This window comes from Bombus flavifrons, chromosome 2 (genome assembly GCF_040668555.2).
Source record: "Bombus flavifrons isolate JBK064 chromosome 2, iyBomFlav1_principal, whole genome shotgun sequence".
Taxonomy (NCBI): Eukaryota; Metazoa; Arthropoda; class Insecta; order Hymenoptera; family Apidae; genus Bombus; species Bombus flavifrons.
Window position 1 is genome coordinate 3732801 of NC_138443.1, and position 25931 is coordinate 3758731.

The following is a 25931-nucleotide window of genomic DNA, read 5'->3' on the forward strand; positions in this document are numbered from 1 at the left end:
ATGGCTTTTGTGTTGCGATTTCGTGCTGTTATACTTCTTATATTTTTCTGTTGTTTTGTGTTTATTGTTTCTCTTTCATGTTTTGTTATTTAATACATACATGTAACTTTTACTGTTATAACATGTATATACAGGGTGGTTGGTAAATGGTGGTACAAGCGGAAAGGGGGTGATTCTACGCGAAAAAAGAAGTCGGAAATATAGAATAAAAATTTTTCGTTTGAGGCTTTGTTTTCGAGAAAATCGACTTTGAATTTTCGCTCGGTACGCGTGCACTTTATCACGTCTCGTTATAACAGATCTCATTGTAGATCGTTGTCTCGATGGAAAAATTAAAAAAAAAATTTTTATTCTATATTTTCGACTTCCTTTTACGCATAGAATCACCCCCTTTCCGCTTGTACCACCAGTTACCAACCACCCTGTATATATTGTATTACTTTGTATTATATTATATTGTATTAATATAAAAGTGAGTAATGATCGTAAATAAAAATAATAAATGTATCATTTTTAAGGAAGTGGCAAAGAATAATGAAAAATGAACCTAAGTAGCTTAAACGGTTCTTAGGTTTTTGTTTTTCTTTTTTCTTGTCCTTCGAAATTATTTAAAGAGCATGTATTGTTGAGTATATCTATTATATTATACTATAGTAGGTAATTAGGAAATACCATCTTAGTTGAACTGGAAGGGAATAGATAGGGACGAAGAATAAATAGCTTCAGTGTTGCGATTTCTCATTTTATGCTTGAGAGTTATTTAAGCCTGCATTTACTTTGTCGGAATATATTATATATAATATGTGCCTGAGGATGGGTAAATTGGATGATTATCGTTATAACTAAAAATTCTACATTCCATTTTATTATCGAAAGAGAATAGAGATGTATGAAATTAAGTGGCTTAAACGTTACCAATCTTATCGATTAGTACCTATTACTTCGAAATAAAAAAGACCATCCTTCCATTGCAATTTAATAATAAGATAAAAAGTAATAAAATCGTGTGATAGAATATATTTGGATAGGAATAACGCTAAACACCAAATGGACTTCGGAAATCCGTAAGAGGACAGACTGTTGAAATAGTATTTCGTAGAAATCCAGCAGCGATACAGCACGTATGGAGAAGGATTGAGAGGACTAGTAGGATGAAATTTTGAAGGTAGCTGAAATGGAATTTCGAAGGACTGTGGAACGGAATTCTGACAGGTTGTATGTTAGAATTTTAGAGAAACGAAGAATGAAATTTTGGAAGAACGAAAGGAAAATTTGCCAGATACACAACACGTTCTCTCCATAAACATTCCATTTTCATAAATAACGAAATAAATAAATTCCAGTAAAAAATATAAAAAAGCATAATATAAAATAATAAATATCGGAATGTTTCTAATTTTTGTGAAATTTTGAAAAAATTTGTATTTCAAATAAGGATAAACGTTTCTTTCTTTGATTTACCTTCGTATATTAGCAATGAAAGCTGAGTTTCTTTTTCAATCCCAGTGGAAATTTTCGATCCAAAAATGACGAACTCGATGGTAGATGAGGTTCTAACGGGAGATTCTGAAAATCAGGCCGTTCGCTTAGAGCCGGGAATTTCCCTGGTGGTACGCGACAGTAAAACTTAATTCCATCCATTATTTAATTTTATTTGAATAATGCCGGCAACTTGAATTATTTAAATTGTTTAAATTGCTCGTGAATGGCAATGAGCAACGAAACGGTAGACGAATTGAAGGAATGCGATTCATTTAAAGCTTCGCTAAACGCAATTGTTCATAGTCCTTGATTCGACCCCCTTGAAAGGATTTATCGAGTTGGGGAACTTCAAGTATCAAGTGTACATTAATAGCCCGAGATATTTGTTCACCGGCGTTGCCTTTAAGTTTCCAGCCGTCAGAATAATATTTTAAATGTGATTATTAGTCTTCGAATTTGTATATGTTCATGCGACGTTTAAAAATGCAAAAATGCGTATAAAAATAAATGTCAGCAGATGAAATAAATCTTTATCTAGATTCTAGTCTTTTACTTGTATTCATTAAAGTATAAATTTGCACAAAAATTGCAGTTTAGTTATTATTCTTCGTATTTCTTAAATTTTTTTCAAAAATGTCAAAAGTGGTCACTTAAACTGTGGACTTTCTTCATTTATCACCTTTAAAAATTTAAAGAGAGAATGAATGATAGATAAAAAATACATCAGATCGGTTAAATTTATTTCTTTGTTCATTATGCTTTCATCTTTTTTAACCATAGAACGATTAACATTTACGATCATATATTTATCTTCCAGTGCATGTAAAAGTTAAAATAAATTTTTCTAAGTTCTATAATTTTTTAACCATATTTGAATAGAATTTCGTTTCTTTGTACGAAATGAGTTCTATCGAACAATATTATTGCGAAAGATAACATTGTACCATTACAAGACGGCACCTACTGATGAATTCCTGTCTTTTCTTTTCAATTACTGCTTCTAATAATGTCGTCAAATTTGGCATTTCATTATCTACATGGCAAAAGTTGATGATTTCTGTCATTTTTAAGTAGATAAATTTATATAATACATTGACAGACTATCAAAAGGAAAAAAGTTCTATACCCAGTGGTAGGTCGTTGTATTCATTTCAACAAATGCTAGCATATCATGAATAAAAAAAAATACAGGGGTATATTTTCAAAAATAACTTGATTTTCATGTTTTCCTCGTTACTACGCTTATGAAAAAGCGTAGTCCTCAAGTGTGTTATAATGTTTAATACTATGCTTAAGCCTCTGAATTCTATGTTTATTATTTTGTGTTTACCATAAAGACATTCGATAAATACAATTTTACAGATTAACAAGTCACAAAAATAAAAAAAACTCACAACCTTCGATATATGGTTTTGTACGGATTTCACATATTCCAACTTGACAATTTCGTTACAAACATTGGCAAGCAGGGGATTAAGTTAGGCAAAGAACATAAAAGCAAGCGAACACGATCTTGGAAGGAGACGTGGCGAGGAGTGGCTGGGTCGACCGGTGATTAAAATCCCCGAAATTTTATTTCCGCTCTCACGGAGGACGCGACCAACGTGTATTCCGCGAAATCGCCGAGGCTGGGCAAGCAAAATGAACGACGAATAAACGAGAAACAGGCGACGTAGCTTGGATAATCCTTAACCTCGTTACGGGACTATTTCGTCCGAGTTTATGCAGAGTCGACGGTCGTTCGGACGGCAGTGTCTCTTTTAATGAAACTGCTAAATTAACGTCGATCCGCGACGTCTTTACCATTTACGCGATACGCGAGAGTCGTACATGATTCGAAAGATTATACGAAGATTTTATTCTGCAAACCGAGTTCAATAAACGTTTCATAGAGCTGTGTCAATCGTTTCGGCAAATCAAACGATACACGTGTCGAGTTGTGGCAACAAGATCGAAAATAAGTTGTGATAAATTGTTCTCTGTTAAGTAGATTTATATTTCATTTAACCCGGACTATCAACCCCACTTACATTTGTTAGTGTTTTGACACCCTAGTAATATGCCAGTTTGATAGATCAATCTTTTGGAATTCAGTGACGCTTGCCATGAAAATTGTGCAAACAAGATATTTCACAATTAACAGGTATTCGTTTCGTTGTATGATGTTATGATATGCATTTGTTAATAATTAAAATAGACAATTATAGTAGCTTTTAACGGGAATCAAGAAAATTATTACCAGATGTATCCTCTAAACGATTTAATTATAAAAACTAGATTATAAGTAAAGAAATAAAATTGAAATTGAATCCTTTACTTTCAATACTTTACATATCTCTGCATATTACATGCTTTCTGTACATTTTGACACCTTTTAATGTCTCACGAATATTTAGCTATAATTGTAATTTACGCACAATCTAATTATAATTATAATTTTCGTTATTATCTAGATAAAAATTGAGACTATATAAAAGCCAATGAAATTCTAAATAAATCCTAACCAATAAATCCTAAAATATATTTACATTTCCTTCGAAAAATTAAAATTCTATAATATAAAACAAATATAAAACCATAAATCAAATCTATCCATTCCATTTATTGTGTAGGCAAGTTACGCGAAATCGAGTTTCATCGTTGTGCAAACATCGATCATGGCACAATCTAAACATTTTACCCGTCTCCACGCATATTACAACAACTTTTTTTCTCCTCTATCCGTTAGACAAATTCGTCACTGTAAATATATCGATTCGCCTCGTCCACGATATATCGATCATAGAGATATATCGTGAGCCAGTACATATTCTCTCAAACCATCGCTAATAATGTCTAGATTGCACATATTTATGCAAATTCATGTTTCTAGGAACAAAATTAAAAGAATAGGATTTTGTTAGAATTTTTTACTTACCTGTTAAATATTATGACGAGTGCTGTACTTTGGCTATTTTACGTATAATCGGGGACAAAAATAAATAGACAACTAGTGGAAACAGATATCAATGAAGTTTCGTTAACAAAATATTATTTGCACAAAGATGTAAATGTCAATTTCGATTGCATATCGATAAATAAAACTTAAATATATGAAAGTAGTATCAGTTCGATTAAACTTCATTGATATTTACTTTGCACATTGCCGGCTCTCTATACATCTTTGCATTTTGAAATTTCCCTTAAGTGCATAAATATCCGCAATCTACTAATAACTTTGTAATTGACACTGCACTCAAGACTAATTAAAATAATAATTAAAACTGGAGCTAAGGGGAAGAAGAAAAGAAACGAAGAGAAAGGGGAAAAACGCAAATAGGGAGAAAATAGAATGAAATAAAGGACGTGTTGCGAGGGATGAAAGGCCGTATCAATCCCCGGCGAGTTTCAGCGTTATCAGGGATTTAAACTTCATTACTTCAATGGCTTGGCAACATCGGAGTAATCAGCCGTGAAAAGTTTACAGATTCTGCGCTTAACTATCCGAGCTCCGGTCGTTTCGTGAACTTCTTCAGAAAGCAATTTCACCGTAGTCCGGTGCCGTCTATCGTAACACAACTACGAACAACGCGTGTATATACATCGTTCCATGATATTTCTCTCTTTTTCATTTTTTGTCTTATTGACTGACTGCTTTATCGTATTATGCCCGAATCGTTTCACTTTTCCGAGGATTCAGAAAAACGGATTGAACTGTACGATCGATCGTGCTGACACAATGGGACCTATAATTCGACCGACTCGGTATTGCAGTTTTATAATTGAAAATATTCGTATCCTATTGGACAAGACTATTTGTACGAACGTGAAACAAATTCGAGAGAAGTTGTAAGAATTTTATATAATTAATTGAAATAATAAATTGGTGTGGTTCAAATAATTTTTTCAACAGGAGGGTTAAAATAATTCTTATACAGGGTGGTTGGTAATTGATGGTACAAGCGAAACGGGGCTGATTCTACGCGAAAAAAGAAGTCGAAAATATAGAATAAAAATTTGTCGTTTGAGGCTTTGTTTTCGAGAAAATCGACTTTGAATTTTCGCTCGGTACGCGTGCACTTTATCACGTCTCGTTATAACGGATCTCACTGTAGATCGTTGTCTCGATGGAAAAATTTGAAAAAAAAAAAATTTTTATTCTGTATTTTCGACTTCTTTTTTCGCGTAGAATCACCCCCTTTCCGCTTGTACCACCAGTTACCAACCACCCTGTATAATTGAAGATCATTTTTCTGAATGTGAATCTATAATATAATGTATTTTCGACGTAATTAATATAATATAATTAGTAAAAGATTCATGGTATACTTCTTCTTTACTTCTTATTACTAATTCTTGAATCTTTGTTACACTTTGAATCGTTGTTATAAAATCTGTTTACTCATCGTCAGCGTTCGTTATTCTTTCGAATTGCAGCGTGAAACGTTGCATATTCCACTTGAAAAATTCGGAGTAACCCTTACATGTGCAAAGTAGTAAAAATCTAATTACTATACTTTACGCATCCCTTGATATTATACAGTTTTTATTTGAAATGTTTTTTCATACAACACACAGTTTACAAGTAATTTAAAGCGGTTGAGGTAGGTAAATCACTCTATTGGGAGTCGTTGGTCGCCAGTTGTAGATTACGTGTTGCACTTCAATATAACAGAGTCTCGTTGAAATCGAGCGAACCTGCACATCATTTATACGAATGTTACTAACAAGAAAATGTGTGTGTTCGTTAATTCATAATGGGAATTCCTTTCATTACTTTTAATTACCTCGTAAAAGATAATTGCAGGTAAAGTTGCATAGATATCCACAGTATAGTAATGACGAGAATGACTACACCAATAACCAAAATCAATAGTATTAATGAAACATCACTTTCTTTCAATAGAAAGCATCTTATCTGAGAATCAAAAAACGTTGAAAATTCGTGTTCATTGACTCCTTTTAAATCTCGTAAATATTTCCTATCGCTAGCTAAGTTTAGAACGTAACACGAAATCGTGCGACGTATATGACACGTTCTGCATACAAAGAGCGTATACCCACGTATAATAAGAAAATTTATGAATATTCCAAAGGAAAAAGGAATATGCGACCGTGCCACGATCACCTGCGCTTACGAAACGATCATCTATGCTTACGAAACGATCATGACGGATTAAACGGATTTTCCATGTGGCCGAGAAAATTTATGAAAGCATCGATAGTACTTCGATCACGGTTGCTGCGCCCGCGCTTGTTCAAACTTAAAACGATTACATTGTAAATGGAGTAACTCAAGCTGGTTGCCATTAAATCAGTTATGGCCGGCCATTTACGCAAAACATTATACCGGTTTTATACAAATTGCGTTTTGTTCATCGAATTTTGTCAAGCGCGAATTTCAATAATTAAACTCGGGCCGTGGTGGATGGCGGCGCATTTTCGTTTAAACACATCGCGTAATGGTAATAATTTAAATTGTTCGGCCAACGAGCGTCTATTATTTTCCATCGGAGGTTGCCTTGGTGATCCACGGAAGTGAATGGTAAATTACCAAGGAGCATTTAGGCCGCTTATCGTATCACAATTGAGCATTTAATCAATACAATAAACAATAACAGACAACTGGTAAAGGGAACGTGTCTCCACTACCTTGTATTGCTTCCACGGTATTCGGCTATTTCGTTGTTCTTCTCTGTTCATTTTATTGCAGTTTCATTATGCCGGACGTTAATTACCATTCGATGTTTATCGAATTATTTTACACTCTAGGAAATTTGCCATTTCGTTGTTTAGACTCGATTTAAATGGGATAATTTTTCAATTACTTTTTAGCATTGAATAGAGCGCTTTTCCATTTATTGTATGATATATCGAAATTTAATCTCTAAATGCAAATTTCTGCTAAACTGGCTGCAGTATGAAAATGATTTCAGACAAGAATTAAATAGTTTCGAGGGGAACATAACCCAGTGCAATTTGTATAGTATTTTGTAGATATGTAGAGATGTATTAGGTCGTCCGAAAAGTTTCTTTCGTTTTATAAGGAAATAATGGATACACAACATTTTCCGTTTTATATTACTTTATCGGATTACGTATGATCGATTTTGTTCTATCAAAATAAAGATCACAACGTTCGACAGATTAGGTTTCATGTTTGTATAAAGATGCATCGTTGTAAAAGACGGGTCTGTAAAAGAAAGACACTTTTCGGACAACCTAATAGAAGGCGATGTAGAGGGTGACATACGTTTTCTTAAACGGAGTTATGTAATTTGTAATAGACTAGTCGATCTATCTCGATATTCTCCACAAAAAGACCTATCGACCTACTTATGTCGGAAGACGGTGGATTTAGAAAATTAATTAATCAATTTGAAATATTCACTTTTATTTTGTACGACCTATCATATGGAAAACAAAGAAAGACGTAACACGCTATTTTAATATTTGTACAAACTGAACAAAAACTATACTTGTTGTAGTGATATTTATATGTACCATATTTCATTATAGAAAAGAGAACATTAAAAGGCTGCAACGTATTCAGGATTTAAATTACTTAAAATAATATTAAACAACCACCACGTAAAACTATCTCAGTAGCTTGTACGACTGAAACAAAGGATCTGGAAGTATTTTCCAATCTTTCCCCGGGGTCCCGCAACATGAATATCGCCGCGACAGTAAACACGAAAGGACGTGAAACGACAAACGTGGCCAATATTAAAATCCGAAGAAAAAGAAACAGCAGTCGAGCCGGTCGATATCGAATCAAACCATCGAGACGAACAGAATCTGCTTCCACGTATCACCCTATTTTTCGAGCAACACGTTCTCAGCGATATATTCCCCCGCGGAAATAAAATTTTCACTTCCTGGAATACGTAACGATTAAGTGATCTTACATTGAAGAATTTAGTATCTAGAAAATTGATATTATATAAATATAACTTTATAGCAGATTATATATGTTCGGATGATTTAAAACGAATCAGTGGAATATGTTAAAAAATTAAGAAAATAAGAATATCTTTAAAGTTTATTTGAGAAATTCGCATCGAGTATCGTTTACATACATTGAAAATATTATTGTTCAATTATTTAAGTATACATGTTCGTCATTTCCATGAGAGAATAAAATTTCCATTTGAAATATATTTCGTGGAAAAATCGCACATATTCCACAGATTATTCCTGGATTTATACGTAGAATAGAGCGTTTTAATGTCCGGTTAGACCAGAAAAGAAATTCTTCCATTAAAACATCAATTTCTATTAGAAACTAGCACTTCTAATTTCCATAGGTTCCATTACCCCATACACGAACAAATTTCTTATTCGGATAAGTTCTTATTCGACTGGGTGTTTATTCACCAAATAAACTTTTATTTCTTATTTTTATCCATTATCTGTTATATGAATCGAATTGCGTCCAATTTTACTCGCCACTAAGCGACGAAAAATTACTTAAAATTTTGTCTATCGTGGAGCGCCACTCACAATCACTCGGATATTCTAGCGGTGAAAGACAAACGAAGAAAAAAAGTGACGAGCGGAATCCGGGGCATCGGCGATCGTTCAATTATGGAAAGCGTTTTCGAGGACAGTGTGCGGGCTGCGAACGACATCGATCGGTCGAGCTTCCATCTGATCGAGATTCTAACATGAGGCACGAGACTCGAGGAAGCACAGCTGCCGGAAATCGAGCAGGCACCGAAGAAAGGCACCGTTATGTTGAACGTCGTGGCGCCCGGAAAGCTTGTTCTAACCTTGCAATCGATACCACCGTTCGTTGTCGAGACTATTTTCGCTTTGACGCTGACCGTGCTCTTGGCTGTACCACTCATCCTTCGCGTTCAACATTCTCTAGTACGTGCACTTTGGTTAGGCTTGCCAGAATTCAATCCAGTACCTGCGTACGTTCGGTGTTTCCTTGGAATTTCATACTGTTTCCATTTGCCATTGAACGTACTTTGCGTGAGTGCATTTGACAAAGTAATTTAATCGCGCGGGTGATCCAATTATAAAGAAAAGTAAGAGAATAATTTCAAATGTAGAGATAAATGTATGATAAAAAATGGAGGTAAAAAATGTAGAGATTGACAAAGTTAAATTATGATGCGAAAGATCGGACTTGTAGTTTTAAAATGTAATCATACATTTAAGAAATATCTCCGTATTTTTCTTTGTAAATGAGGAATTCAAGGGACATCAAAAAGATAGTACAGACGCATTTCTCCAAATTGACTCTTTTATACTCCTTTGCTATGTAACAATTAGAACATGGTGTTCAAAAAGTAAAGGACTTACGTATGAAATAGAACAAAATTAAACAAAGAAAAACTTTTTTTGCCAACTTTTGAAGCATAAAGCCCCTAATTACATCAAAGACGAAAGATTTCCAAGGAACCCACCGTAGGAACGAAGGCATCTCCGAATATTTCCCAAACAGTCCCTAAACGAATTATCCCCAAACACCTTTTCCCTTAACCTTGTCTGTGAAACGATATACCATAGCAATTCCTTATACCAGTATACACCACACAACACGCGACCTAACACGTAACCCAATCAAAAATCCTCTGCTTTCGTTTCTTGCACCCCTGCTTCGTCGTACGTTCGTTTGCGCACACTGTCGGAATATCCAATGCCTACACCGTGTGGCAGCAGGATAGCTCGATGAAACTCACCACGAAGACCTGGCAGACTCGGCAATGTAACGTGCACAAAGTGGAACAAAGTCGAGATCGCGTGGTGACGACGCATTATCCAGTCTCGACGTTCGACTCAGCCTCGAGCTCGAGCGCGGATTTCCATTTGGAATCGGCTCGGAAGACGATCTCGACACCCATTTTGCAGGCGAGTGGTGACAACGTGAGGACGGAATATTGGAACGCTAAAACTCGGGCAAATGTGCAGGAAGCACGAGGAAAAGCGGAATCAACGACGAAACAGAACGACATGGTCCTGAAAGAATCTTCGTCGTTCGTCGCCACAAATTCCGAATTACCAATCGTCGACATATCTGCGTTTGATTACGACGCATATCGATTCCAACTGGTAGAGGCTGCTTTGAGGAAACAGTACGACGATTATCAGCCTCCTGGAGACGTCGTGTTGAATTCTATTCATTTAAATAATAATGATTCGACGGTTGCTATCAGATTGAACGATCGGTACCATCATAGTCTGTTTGACTTTATCGAGGAATATTACGATGCCACGAAGGGGATGAGCAAAAAGGAGACAGAGTACCTCCATCCGTTGGATCACTTTTTGATAAAGGGGACGCAGAAGCCGGAAACTGTTGAGAGGGAAACGGAAACGAAACATGTGGATGTGGTTAATGCTGCTGGTCAAGGTGAAAGATCGGCCAGGATTTCGTTTTATGATGATACTGTTATGGGTTCGATGCAGAGGAGACAAGGTATGTTGTACGAGAAACTACGTTGTGTAACGTTGTTGGGATGGTTTTCGTGAGAATATGAAAAGAGATAAATCGAATGAAAAAGGATGCTGGAGTATTTAGTGACGTTCCGTTTATACTTTTATCGAAATAAAATAGTCGGAGAACTTGTCGTTAATTACAGTTTAGTTTTTCTGCGAAATGAACCGTTTTTCGTTCCTTTTTGTTACCGTTTCTTGCTTTATATTCAGCGGAACTCGTTTAATTCTACAAATTGATTGTATCAATTTAAAAGTTTGTTAGTATCGAAGGTCTTAAATGTTTTGTAACAGTAGTAAGAAAAGCTTTTTTAATAATTAAACTCTCGCAATTTGCATCATATTTCATCTAAATTCAGGTGTACTATTTTCTTCAATAATGCATAACATCAATCTCTAATAACGATTCTAACAAATTCTTTAAGAACCCATAGAAAAAGGCTAAAAGTACTAAAAAGAAAAATAATCATTTACATAAAAATGTGAATGAAGATTAAAAAAAAATATTTTAAGTAACTGCCGCTTTTTCACGTAAATTATAGACTCGATAACGAAAAGAAACTTAAGACCTCTTAAACCAAGACCATCCAGCGCGGGTGCCGATTCAACGACGTCGAGAAGATCCATGTTACAACGATCTTCAGGCAAGAAGAACGCGACGAAATTCTCAAAGAACAATTCGAGCACGGATTCGGTGAACTCGAAACGAGACACGCTCTCAGGCTCGCAGAAATGCGAAGACAAACGACAAGCTCCGTCATCCATCGATGGAGTTGAAAGAGAATCGACGAATTGTATGACGATCAGCTCCATCGACACGGAAAGCATCCGCAGCGAATCCAGCAAAGCTCGCGATGACCATTCCGGACAATCTCGCGACTCTTCCGTTGCCTCCAGGCGGTGTACTTCGGAGAAACCTCAAATTCTGCCTTGGTTGACAGGAAACCCGCGGATATCCTTTAACCAAAAGTACGGAAACTCTGGCAAAACGTCATCGAAGATGTTCGAAGCATCGTGGAGAAGCTCGATGTTAAAGAAATCCAGCTTCCTGAGTAAACAGAAAACCAGCAAACAGTCTGATCGTCAGAGTTTAGACTACGTCGATCAAATGTCCACGGATTTACCTCCGTTGAATAGGAATTTTGATAGATCTGACAAAGACGGATTGAAGCTCGACGACGCTAAGTTGAGTAACCAAATCGGCAAGTTGGAAGTAATCAAAAGCGAAACCGAAGAGTTACCAAGGCCAGATTTTCCCACAAGTTCCACGATTGATTTGTCTCGTAGGAAAAACGATTCTTTGGACCACGTTTCGAATCAGAATTGTCCAGCAACGAACGCCGCTGATAAACAGCGTTCGCCAGCGAAGAATTTGTCCGAGCGGAACTCGCCAAGTGGTCAGGTGATCGAAACGATCGACTCCTTGGCGGAGATCACGCAGCAGCCTCCCGGAGAGCCAAGGTTAGCGCAGACTAGGTCGAAGAAGACGACGAACGACGAGAGCATTAAAGAGTGTTCGAGAAAGTCGTCGGCGAAACACGAACAGCCGGAGAAACTTGGGAAAGTTCTAAGCGACAGGAAACAAGGCTCGCATACTGTCGGCCCTGTATCGGCGAAACAACCACCGAAATTGGAACTTTCTACTGACACGTTTCTCCAGCAAGTGCTTCGTGGAAACATCGACGATTTAAGCAAGTTTAAAAATAACGAGAAACGAAAGGAAGTATCGAACAAAGAAAACGAGAATATTAGAATGTTCAAAAAGGACGTTAAAAAACATCAAGAGAATCAGCAAACGAATGTGGATTTGAGTTCGGCGAAATTGAACGCGTGCGGGAGGAAAAACACGATCGATTCGTTTCGAAGTAAGAACGAGGAGAAGACAAGCGACGTTAATAGAAGAAAAGCTTTCAGCGCGATCAGAAATTTCGGATCAACGAGCACTGCTAAAAGCAACCTTTTGAATGCCGGTAAGCTGTCCTCCATGTCGAAGAGCTCGCAACAAAGAACGACGGGCTCGAGGCTGAACACCGGTTTGCATGATAATGTGATTGGCGCTCGATCGATGCAAATCAGGTCGAGCAAGTCCCCGATGGGCGAGAGGAAGCCTTCGAGGGATGAAAAACCGGGAAGAACCGAGGCGAATCGGCCGGAATTGAAAGAAAGTGGTCCCGATGGCTTAAAACTGCCTCGTCGTGACTCCAAGGCTGGCATAGCGATGCAGGTCGGATTGAAGAAGTATATCAAAAAATTGAAACGAGTGCTATCCGATCGCGACAACACCGATATAGGCGAATTAGCATCTTTGAGCCTTACCGACGCTATTTTGCCGGATCTAGATTCGACTTTGTCGTCTGTCGAGGTGCAGCAAGTACAGGATCTGTTAAACATGGCAGAGAAGAAGTCTGAATTGATGCAAAATAATTTGTCTGGACTTAAAAAGAAGGCTTTATAATGGTTTCTTTCTCTCTTTATGATGTTTCCCTCTGTGTATATTATTATATATTTTGTTAATATTATTGGAATTATTATATATTTGGCTTGAGAACTTTTTGCGAAGAAGATGATTTTATATTTGAGAGCAGTCTGATTCTATAACCTTTGGAAATGTAATATAATTTGGTATAATATAGTTTGATATAACTTAATGCAGTTTTCATTGATTTTGGTGATATGGGGTGATTTTATTGTCTATGTGTTCATCCAATTCGTGTTTTCACTAAAAGTAAGTCTTTAAGGACGGTTTGTTTAGTTACATATTTAGATTTAATGGATTTAATATCTTTTAACAAGCAAGTTTAGTTAATTTGTCTTTTGAATATTCTTCTTCATAATATCATAAACATACAATTTAAATATCTACTTGAGAAGATGAAGTGGAACTAAAATGTAGGAATTGGATGGAGGAAAGGTTCTTGCACCTGTTACCATTTTAATTAAGTCATTCAGATAGTTAGACTGTTATTTATGACAATAATCTCGTCGCATGGTAAATTCGTGGTTGTTCATGAAATATTAATAGATAATATTAAGAATATATGCATATATATATATATGTCGGATATGAAAGGACACCGAAGCCTTCCCTTTGGAATTTTGAGAAAACCCCTTAACACTTTAATCTAGATACTACCATAGCCGTAATTAAGCAATTGTCGTCATTCAATCCGATTGTATTTGTTCGAGATTTGTGATAGTGAGCTTGGGCTCGAGGAGACAACCAGTCGCCGAACGTAGCCGCGGTCAAGGGATGAACGTTTTGTCTAACAAAGGTATGGAGTAATAGTATAGCTCTCCTTAAAAAGAAATAGTTGTAGCAGCGCTCGACAGTAAACATTCCAACGGTTTCTGTCCCGTGGCTCGCCACACGCAGACCCTATTCTTCGGGTAAGATCATTACCAGGTGTCGACGCATCTCCACAGTACATGTTCAGCTAGCCTGAGGACCCGTCACAAATCTTAAGATTTAGTTAACTAAAGTCCTTCAAACGGACAAACATTCTTTGTCCCAACTACGGGAAGATAGGAGAAATCTATTTTTTCACGAGCGACGCTTCCCACTAGCAACCTTCCCTCGAGGGCGGCTAGCATCCTTCTCTAACCACCAACATGGAGATTGACCAATTAACAGCAACGTCAATTTTCCTCACTTTCCGAACGAAGGCTTTTCTCGACGAATTCGATGTTCTCGTGTCTTTAGACACACCCCATCATAGTTTTCCTCTGCAGCATCATCGTGACGGAAAGTCATTGTCTCTCGTGAGGTCTCAATAGCGAGTTACATAGCGTCTTTACGCTCGGTGAATATTTTTACGTTTTAACAAAGCGCTAGTTTAGTAATATTATACTTGTACCGTAGACAAGTAAATCGAGTCTGACTTAGACTTTGGAAGAAAGTACATTTGTTATCCCGTTGACCGCGGATTCGTTATCGAACCTAAGACCATTGTCATTAGTGTCTAATCACCGCGGTTACTTGTCAATTCTGCAATATCCACACTTGTACTAGTAAATATCTTCTCTATTGCATAACAACAATGTTTAATCCAAATGAAGATTCGTTACACGCCCCTAACCCTAATCATAATGTGAACCCAACATATATTTACATGTACTAATTGTAAGACGAAGAATTTCTATCTCTTATGTTAACAAATATATGGGTACGTGTGTATTTTTGGTAAAAAAATTTGTATTTTTCAAAATGCTGTAAAATGAAGTATCTTTTATACATTGTCGTAATATATTTCAAGTTATATTTATTCTAATGTATTTACATAGTACACTATATTAATATAATTTATTAATACATAATGTTAACATAATCGTACTGAATAAAAGATTGATAGAAATGATTATCTTTATAAACAAGATTAAAAAAATTAAGTTTCTAAATATATCAAGAACAGAAACATTTTGTTCAATATTATAGTGAACAGTATAAATTAATTTTGTACATGCAATACAAAAATGTAACGACTCGAAAAATAGTCACCGGAGTACTTTTACAACATTGTACTTTTTGACAGAAAAATAGAACAGATAAATGTATTCTACAACACATAGATACATTTAGTTTATCACAGGCAACCAATCATTTTTCAATTGCAGTACGATCTACATACATAGTACTTTATATCTTTCCTCCGATATTCATGTACACCAGCTTTTTGAAAACCTGTTACGCAGGATTCGCATACTAGCATCAATGGCAACGTTCTAAAAAACATTTAAATCCAGCTAAAAAATTTTGGAATCAAACCCATCGGATATTATACAAAAGTTATGTTACCAACAAACGACGCTAGAAGAGTTCGACTCAATACATATTACTATCTCTAAATACAAATAAAATCGAATTTTAGTAAAATAATTCTTTTTTACCTATATTCTTCTGTAGATTTTATATCTATATACGGATATAATTCCATTCATATTCCATTCGTATTCATACAAACGAAGCTTTCTATTTCATGAAATATCAAATATCTATATCTCCTTATTAAATAGATTTCGAACAATAATATTTTATTGAACTCATGTTTCTAATATCGTATCTCATTAATCTTTGTTCGTTTGCAAAAATTATTAAGTTATTCGCCAGGATCTTCTCGCGCGATAATTTACTAACTAATAATATTAGTGAATTGACAAATTACACGTTGTAGGTTATAAACTTGTCTTACGCAATTTACAAGCTTACGTGAGATAGGATAATCAGATAACTTGTAATTTATAAAATTTAATTTTGCTAATAACGAAACTTGTTGATACTAAGTAAGGGAATTTATTACTGTTGATAATGGCTATGTTTTATATCACATTGTGAAGATTAAAGCATACCGTTAAGGTATAAAGTATCATAAGTGTGCAGCTTGATAATAACTCGCATACATACATATTTCCACACATAATCAAAAATTCTTTTGGTGAGAATTTATCCGTTCGATATTCGTGTGCAAATTCCATTCTTTGCGAATTAACAATACGAGTCTCGTTAAACGATTCTAACTGTTTTAGTGATTTATGTGTCGTTGACAATCATCGTGTTAACGACGAGCCTATTAATAATGCATAGCAAAGAAAGAGAACGATGTCGAGGGAAGATCTGGAGGTCGAGGCATAAACTGCCAAGAAGATGGTCACGATTGCGTGTGCTTACGCGTGCACGTGAGCCAACTTTCCACGATGACACCCACTTGCGGAAGACGATCAGCTCGCGGCTCTTCGTATCTCGATACTGTCTGCAATCTCGTTTAAGCTTTACGACACGGCACTTAACGTTCAGGCTGCCCCTGCGATTTTCTTTCCGTGGCTCCCAAGGGGTTCGTGGCCGCAAGCGAATTTCTTCTTGCCAAGCAAATATTCGGTGCTCCGACGTAAACAGGGAAAGTGAAGATAATCGACGATGAGCTTTTTACTTTCAAGCGATAAAAAATGAACACTTTTAGGTTTCACAGTTGAATCTTTTATCTGTGAATACATATTTCTCTTTAGTTTTTGCAATCCTTTCTTCACCATGGTTTCGTAATTATTTTCTTGAAACTGTGAAACTTGTTCTTTATTCTATAACATATTAAAATTTGTAACATATTATATAACATATTTGTTACATATTACATATTACATCTGTAACATATTATGTAGTATGTTACGTGTACGTACGCAGCATGTGAAAATATGAATCACTATTGATATGTATAAATTTTCGTTTCAATCTTATGCTACAATTTTTCTTACAATGTTGAAACCCTCTTTGTTCGTTGAGTCAAAACGAAGAATGAAACGCACGAGCTCTAGAACCGCAACAGGTCTAACAAATATACATATATATTTTTTTTGTTTTATTTAGTTGTTTACATTCACAATTTGGACATTTGGTAGAATTGTTTGGCTGAAATATATGTACATGATTTCTCCTAGAACATTAAGTATATTTCGCCTAAAACGAGGACGAGAAATTTCAACGGTCGTAAATTTAAAAATTAATGTACCGTTAAAAATCACGGTTGACCGGAAACATGTTCTATATAACAGCGTGTAATATTCAGAGTTAAATTTATACGAAACAATAACTCAGAAGATACGAACTGGTATAGTAACAAGGCCGATGACGATTAAGAAAGCGTGCTTTAAGAGTCGGATGATTTGATTAATATTCGCGCGCGCGAGCGCGTTTACGGAAATCGTGGAACAGCTGATTTATATCCCCGTGTCCGCTTCAGAATTTCGCTTCAGAAGAGCTTACCATCGTGCCATTAACGATATTCGGGTCACGCGACTTCTTGCCGCCGTATCACGTCGGCATTGTCATCGTAATCGTCTCACGGCGATGATCTGGCGAAGTTGTAGTTTTGATTTTCAAACCCAAATCGTACGTTTTTCATTGATTACGATAGGAACAAGAATGATAACAAACAAAGTATTTTGAACAAGTCTGTTTGAAGATGACATGAGAAAAATATAATTTTTGTGGATTAATTGGTAAAAATAATAGCATAGTAATAAAATAATAATAATTAAGTATTTGACAATAATAAATTTTTCTCAAAGTCTAAAAATAGTCGATTCTGAATGGGATAAAATGAGAAAACTAGAAATACATGCCATTGACAAGTTACGAAATAATGGAAAATCCAAAGTAATTAATTTACGAGCTGAAAGTAAAAGTAATTATATGTTCATTAAGTATATGTATAGTATTTAATTGTTGCCCGACGATTTCATTTCCGTAAATACATATTAGGTCGAAAAATAGGTGGAACGATCGATTATTTTCATTGTACGTTGCATAATGCCGTTAATTGCAAATGCACCCGCGAAACGAATCGCTAACATGTGTTCATGAGAGAGCGTGCACCACGTTTTATCGGCCATCTAAAATTCTGTGCAGTAAATAATTCTAACACCAATGAAACCGATGAAATAAAATTTGTAGCGCGATGATAATGTACAATGTACGGAACGCCATTCCAGTAAATATTTTAAATTTCATAAAAAGGATTACGTTACAGCCAAAAATGACTTATTTTCGTTTGAAAACCATTCTTTTATTTATAGCGCGAAGCTACAACTTTTTTTTTTTTAATCCATATCGTGTTGATGTTTGTGTAATATTTTTATATAACCGTAAAAAAATGATAGCGTATATTTTTCCAAATTTTTATTAAATTTGTGTAACACTTTTATATAACCGTGAAAAAATAGATACGTATATTTTTCTAAATTTTTATTAAAATATCAAAATCAAGCATTTTCGTCCATTTTTCTTTTTGCATTATATGATTAGACTTTTGAAACCTGTCTATAATCTTACATTCCCTTGTTGAGTTACGCTATTCTCACGATTTTCAAGAATTCAGTCGCTACAAAATAGAGGAATTTGAAGACCTTTGAGTTTTAACATGCACGGGAAGTTTTTTCGTCCAAACGTAACAAAATTGGAGGGTGTCGAAACAGAAAAAAAATGTAATTTCCAAGTCTCCAAAATAGGAGAAGTATTATGCTCCTGTTGTAAATGTATTTCTCATAAATCTTCAATAATTTTTGCTACTAGTAACTAATTAATTAATTAACTTTATTGTTTTTATGAATATTATATAGCGCTGTGTAAAATAGTATTTAATCTAATTTATTTTGCTTTTTGCATTTTCAGATAAATGTAAAAAAGTAATTAGTAACAGTAAAATTAGTTAATAATAATGATAATACTAAAAATAATGTGTCTAAACTTGCGAGTAATATTGCACATAATTTGACATAACTTTTTTTATACAAAATAGCAAAGAAAAAGCTGGGAAATAAAAGTAAAAAATTTCAAGAAATATCCTCGCTTCCTTTCTTCTCTTTATTTCCCTATATATTTTACGGGACACTCTGGACAAACTAATTTACAATGACAGTACATTCCTCTAAGTGTAATAACAGTAGCAAGAAGTTAATATCCTACGCGTTCATAAGCTGGTACTGATCTCACCTTCGATAACGAAACTGTTATCTGTTTCCAGCATCTGTAGCGAGTAGTACAGAGTTAACTACATCTGGAAATCTTCTAAAGTACTAAAATACACTAAACTAACAAAATACAAACATTAAAAAGAATCCAAATTGCAACTTTTTAACAAACATTAGAATCTATTATATTACACTCCATCAGCATTCGCTCAAAAGTTTGCAGCGTCCTTTGCTTTTTGACTGGTACAAACCTTTTTGTATATTTCTTCGAGAAATGAGAATACATAATCACGATTATAAAAAAATAAATAATGCGATACTATGAATAAAGTTTCGTTTTAAGGACATTATTGAAATTATTGTTTATCTTTCAGCGAATATTTCGCTTCACTTGTTCAATTGTCAAAAGTGAAAATCTTTCTGAAACATTAAAAGCTGAAGTTTCTTTGATATTTCACTTTGTTTTTCGAACTTCGTAAATATAAGTTGTACTCGTATTTCACGATAGAAACAACAAAAAAGAATGAAAGGTAGAGAAACAGTGGAGAAACGAAACATTGATGGCCGTATCTGGCGAGAATAAATCAGTAAAAGAAGGATTTAGGTATCTGCTTGAATTACGGACGCCAGTGGTTAATCGGATATCGATCGACGTTTAATGATTTACAATCAGAAAAAAGCAAGTCATCGAACGACGGAACGTGCTTTTTTCGTTTGTTTATATGTTCGTTTTCGACAAGTTGTTCCGATACGAAATCGATATTTTGACAAATGACGAGCCATTTTACATTTATGACAGAAATCTTAACAAATCGCTGTTGGATTGTTGCAAAGACAGTAATTATTTAACGACGACGATTTATACGAACTATCGAGATTCGTATGTGTAAACTTTATTCAGGTAAAAGCGATTAAATTCTCAGTAAATCTTGGGTATAATGGTAATTGACTCCTTTTTATAAAGTTTTGCTAAGTATATTTCTATTTTTGTACTCTGGAAAATTGAACAACCGTAAGTATTAAAAAATATAGGCAATATCGTTGTATTTACAATAAAATATTTCTATACATTTTCGCTTTATTTTATTTAAGAGTAAACGTTTTCCGTTTTCAGGTTATTGAAGGACATAACAAGTGGAATACTTAGTAAATATTTTATAGAAGCTGTTAATGTTTCGTCAATCTCTGTTAACTGTACTCTGGTAATATTAAGCAATTGCGAAGCTTTAAGAATTTATATGTTATAATTAAATATAATCACTTAAATAATAATAATAATATCGGTATACATATTGCGATATATTGAAATTTGAAATTACATTGAATCTAATTAATGAGGGTTAGATGATAAATTAATAGTAAACCCTATGATAAACTTTCGAAAAATGAACCACTTTTCGAGAAAGGAAGAAATTAGCTTTAATTTAATTCGAGATAATTAGTTGGGTAAAATACACAAAAGTGATTATCAAACTTTGAAGTAATATTAATTTTCCTGAAACTTAAAATCTCATTTGCACTTCTCGAAGTACTTAAAATGATCTGTTGGGATAACTATTCGTCAGTAACGTGAATATCATGATCTGAATATTTCAGATGTGCAATATCTCAAAAAGAGTAAAAATATGCTACATTTTAATCCAGGATATAGCAGTCTTATGTATCATCTTCCAAATATCCAAATAATTTTTTGAAAACTTACAAAACTAAATTTATCGGTTCATAACGATTAAATTCCTTGAAATTTGCAACGAGTTCGAAGCAGATCTTCAACATTGACACTCGTCCACGTTCCAACCCGATTACATCGCGACTCACTGTGACATGGTAATCACCATATGACACGCATTGGGTCATCTAAGAAAGAATTCCAGTAGCTTGATCCCGTGACGATAGACATTCCGTTCTACTTATTCGCAACCACACGGTAAGCAACGCTTGCTTGTATATACACGTATACACAAGACACTTCTAGTTAAGCGAACACTAGAAACTGTCTGAAGCTTGACGAGACAATACAATATCCACTTCCTGCTGCAGCAATTGGCCGTTCAGATCGCTCTACGTTACGGTGACTATCAATGAGTTAGTTTATCACGTTGCTCGTTTGTCGATCAATAGGTTTGCTAATGGTCTGTCCGTAAGTGCTGAGCTGAAAATTTGATCAGCAATTTCCAACGCGTATTTATTCTCTACCTTGTTTTTAGGTACTATTTTAATTTCGTGTGTACGATATAATATAACAACGAAGAGATTTATTAAAATTTATTAAAAGTAAAATAAAATAAAAATCGAATAAATATAATTTAATACAATAACAAAGAAATTTCTTAACATTTCTATTCTATTTTAAAAGAAAAAACGCAAGAGGTATATTGTCTTATAAAGGAAAATTACGTACAATGTGTCAGATACGCTGAAAATTCAGAAGCACCGATTTACATACGTAAATTTCGCTAGAGCCCGTAGTAGCGCCCTAAAAGCGTCGGCGGAGAAGTGTCCTTGACTGGTCAGATTTATTGTCCTGCCTTATGCTTCATTCTTTTTACCTCTTTCTTTTCAACAAATTTAAATACTCACCTTCCTGGTTAAGATTAAGGTTGTCTTCCCGATTCAGATCAAAGTCCAGAGTTGGGTTTAGGAAGGTCATCGAATGTTAAAATCAATTAAATTAATTGTTCGAATGGTCCAATTTGCGAATGTGCTCACTGCAGCAACCTCGTTGAAATTACAGGCCCAATTTAATAAGTGAATTGGTGACATTTCATCGAAGTGCGTCGTTTCACTATTTTTGTGTAACGACTACAGCTACGTAATCACAACAACTTCTTGACACAACCTCCTTTTTGTTAAAAATATATTCTACAATTTTATGGTTAAAAAGAAATTGTTTGTATTTTCAAACTAGAACAAATGATTCATGTTTTTATAAACTAAGCAACACAATATTTTTATTATCATCTCTTATACAAAGCAACAAATACAGAAATAACGAGAAAGATAGAAAAATAGAACGAACCTATCGGCGGACAAGTTGGACCATATAACAAGGTCATTCATATGATAGGAGTCCGTCTGTTTTTCCTCGCCACCTATAACTTTTCGTTAAGATAATAGTTCAGTTCGTGTTCATATAAGAGAATTCCACGATACATTTACATTTAAACAGATAATAAAGTTGCAAACTTGTATCGCCTGCAAATTATGTTCCACTGTTTACATCTTATTGTTAAACATTCATATAAGTAGATTGATGCTCGACGCTAGTTCCAGATAATAGTGGATCAGCCAGGATTCAATTAATCAGACGCTATTAAAATTTCATTCGCATAAACGGAGTTTCATTGCGATACTGTGTTGAAATAGTTCGAATAACTGTATCTTAACGTGGAAATGGTAGTAGAGTGGGGGAAGCTCTGTGAGCCGCGACCTTGACTCGGCTAATACCGACTCAGGCCATAGACCAACTGAGACTAACCCAGATAATTTTGTTCACAGATCGACACGCGAGACAATATCAGCTTCAGCAGTTGCGCGAGCAACAGCAGCGGCATTCTTCGAGGACTGACCACGTAGTATCTTCACCAACGACTCATTATGGCAGAGGCCGTGTCGAGACGAGAATATTGCCGCGGCGTAAATGTTGCGTATAAGAAGATCGATTGTTTGCCAACGAAACACGCAATAACCGAAAGTAATTTAACTGTAAAAGAACGGCCGGTCTGCGGCTCGCACATAAATTATGTCAAGAGTTCCTCTCACCGAAGGAGTAAAGCAGGAAGGCAGAAAAGGTAGAGAAGGCTACTAGTTCGTTCCTCGCTTTAATTAAGTCTAATTTAAAGTCGGTTGATTTCGCGAGGCGCACGACCGGTCCGCCACTTCCATTCTGTGGATCGACAGTGTTCCAATGAGTATTTCCTTTCCTCACCAAACGAATCTTGAGTGAACGGTGATCTTTGGCTTTTAACCCTTCGCGCTGATAGATTGCGTTGTAGCAGGAAGTTAAAAGTGAACGTTCGTGCTTGAAACGGATCAAATTTAAGGAGATTGAAGGATTGAGTGGTATTGATTAGGTAATAGTATTCTCTTGTTCTTTCTCCTTAATTTTCTTTCTTTTTATTTTCCTGAAGTACGGTAGAATTTTATTTAACTGAATCCAGGTACTTTGTATCTTAGTATCTTAAAGATAATATTTATGTTCTATACCATGGATGTAACGTCTTCGTATCATAACATATAACATCAGTTGCCCTGATGCTTCCTTGATTTATCAATGAAATTAAAGTATTATACTTATAATATCTATTTAATGAATTCTCACTTGTTTCTTGCAAATTTGATATTCAGTATTGTAGTTTGAACTAATTTCGTGAAGAATCATTTATTAGCTTTAATTTACAAAGTCTCTTTCAGTAGACTTTTATTCTCATTTTAAACAACTGTGTTTTTAACTGAGGATATTTAAGAAATTCTACATTCAAAAAAAGAGAAGACGAACTTACTTTAATTTCCATTATATTTTTTTAAGGAGATATGCTTCACGAGCTACTTGCAATTAGTCCTGCACCGACTTATACTGTTAACCTACTTCTCAGACAACTCCAAATTTAATTAAAATTTATATCTTATTTGTTGTACTGGAAAAATGTTCTAAAAGATGTTTTCGAACGACTAAAAACGACTAAAAAACTAAAAAAAAATTCTTTCCCAAGTATTTTCAACAAAATTCCCATTCTTCTGTTTTTTAATTACGACATATAATATCCTGCTCATGTATTTTTAATGTCATTGTTATTTTATTCCACTTTTCTTTCTTAATCAATTTAATCTCACGAACCGAAGGGTTAATCCAGAAAGATCACGAATCTCAAAGCATCGTACGAACAATGCATCGGTCTAGATTCTACACTGTATATTCGTAAATCTACACGCTGCACGTAGATTTATTACGACTACATAATTATTTTGAAACAATTACTGCCACCCAGCACTGCCTTTTACAAATTGTAATTAATAATAAGTTCTTAAAGCCAGGAAAAAGAAAGAGAGTGAGCTCAGTAGAGGAATTTCAGAGGTGTTTCTTTTTCACTATGTCTTTTTTTTTTAATCTTTCTTTCTTGTTCTTTGTAATATACATATATATACATACATGTATTCGATACATAAATTTTATACATTTATTTTATCGTAATGTCGTTAGGATTACGTTACTCTTTAACAATGATATGCGAGTGGCGTGGAGGGGTATCAATAAATAATAAACGAAACTTCGCATACATTAAATCGTTTCATTGTGTTCTTTTTCTTTTATCCTTTTTTTTTTTCTCAATTACAATACTTAAATATAACGCAATCTAGTTTTCCCCTTAGTGTGTTGTTAACTTCCGTTCCATCGACGTCGTCGATCACGGAGCAATCGTATCCTCGTTTGGAAAAGAGACAAAAAGTGCGCATATCGAACGCGAACCGCAGTTTCGATTGCCGTGGAGAGGAACATTTGGTGCAGTGCTACTCGATGATTTATTGATTTCGCTGCAGAGAGGTAATAGGCGTATTTTTTTCTGTTTCTCCTCGTTTTGAAGAAAAAGAAGAGAGGTATTTTTTTGCGACTGTAATGACTCAGCGATCAAAAAGCGTTTTTTCTTCCAATGTGTTTTACAACTTTGTTAATTTTGTAATAAAAAAGTGTTTTGTAACTTTGCCGATTTAGTAAATTTCGAGATAAATTTATGAATCAATGCTCGTAACACTGTCACTTCTCTATACTTTCCAATTTTGGAGTTGATCAATATGGCTCGAGAGTGGTTCATTTCTGGCAAATTTACCGAGATATACGTTTAATGGGCGTATAACTCGACAATAGACATGGCCTAATGCGATCAATACCCTTAATGATAGCCAATTATTCCATCAACCATACACAGCGTTGTTCACCACCTTTTATGGACAGTATGTACTTACATTACAATTAGAAAGGGATTGCACCACAGAAGTAGCGTCATCCAGAAACACCGTGATCACGTCATTGGTGAAGTAGCGCGACATGTATGCGAGGTGTGAAATACAATTGAAATACTTGCAGCAAGAAGATAGATGAGGATATCTTTATTAATGGATGTGAAACTGGTAATTGAAACGTAGGTTCTGTAGGAAGATTATTAAAGACTTCTTTATTGGTGGGCTGAAGGTTTTAACGTTTCATTTGGTATACTTGGTTATCGATTATTGACCGAAATAATTATTGTTGTTGCATATATTTCGTTACGGTAGTTGTATGGTAAATTCATATATACAAGGTATTTTGTAAATGACGGTACAATCAAATATGAAATGATTTTACGTAAAATATTTATTCATATGACGTTTCGCTTTTTAGAAAAGCTTTTAAATCTTGATAATATATTTCCAACTCTTTTTTTTTTAGAACTTCCTTTAATTATACCATCAGTTGCAAGATATTTTGTATAATATATATGATGATGAAGAATCGAAAAAATAAGAAAGATAAACGTATAAAGACAAGAACAAACAGCGTAAAATACTGACGAACAATAAGTAGAGCCATC

General features: G+C 34.9%; 1 protein-coding gene across 1 annotated transcript in view; it reads left to right on the forward strand.

The window, feature by feature from the left end:
- Positions 1–24604, forward strand: part of LOC138187333 (fibrillin-2) — a 222284-nt gene extending 197680 nt beyond the window's left edge. The window contains exon 21 of the mRNA XM_069128003.1: positions 22864–24604. Coding sequence (XP_068984104.1) covers positions 22864–23018 — 155 coding nt within the window. The 3' untranslated portion in view covers positions 23019–24604. The remainder of the gene's footprint in view (positions 1–22863) is intronic.
- The last annotated feature ends 1327 nt before the right edge of the window (positions 24605–25931 follow it).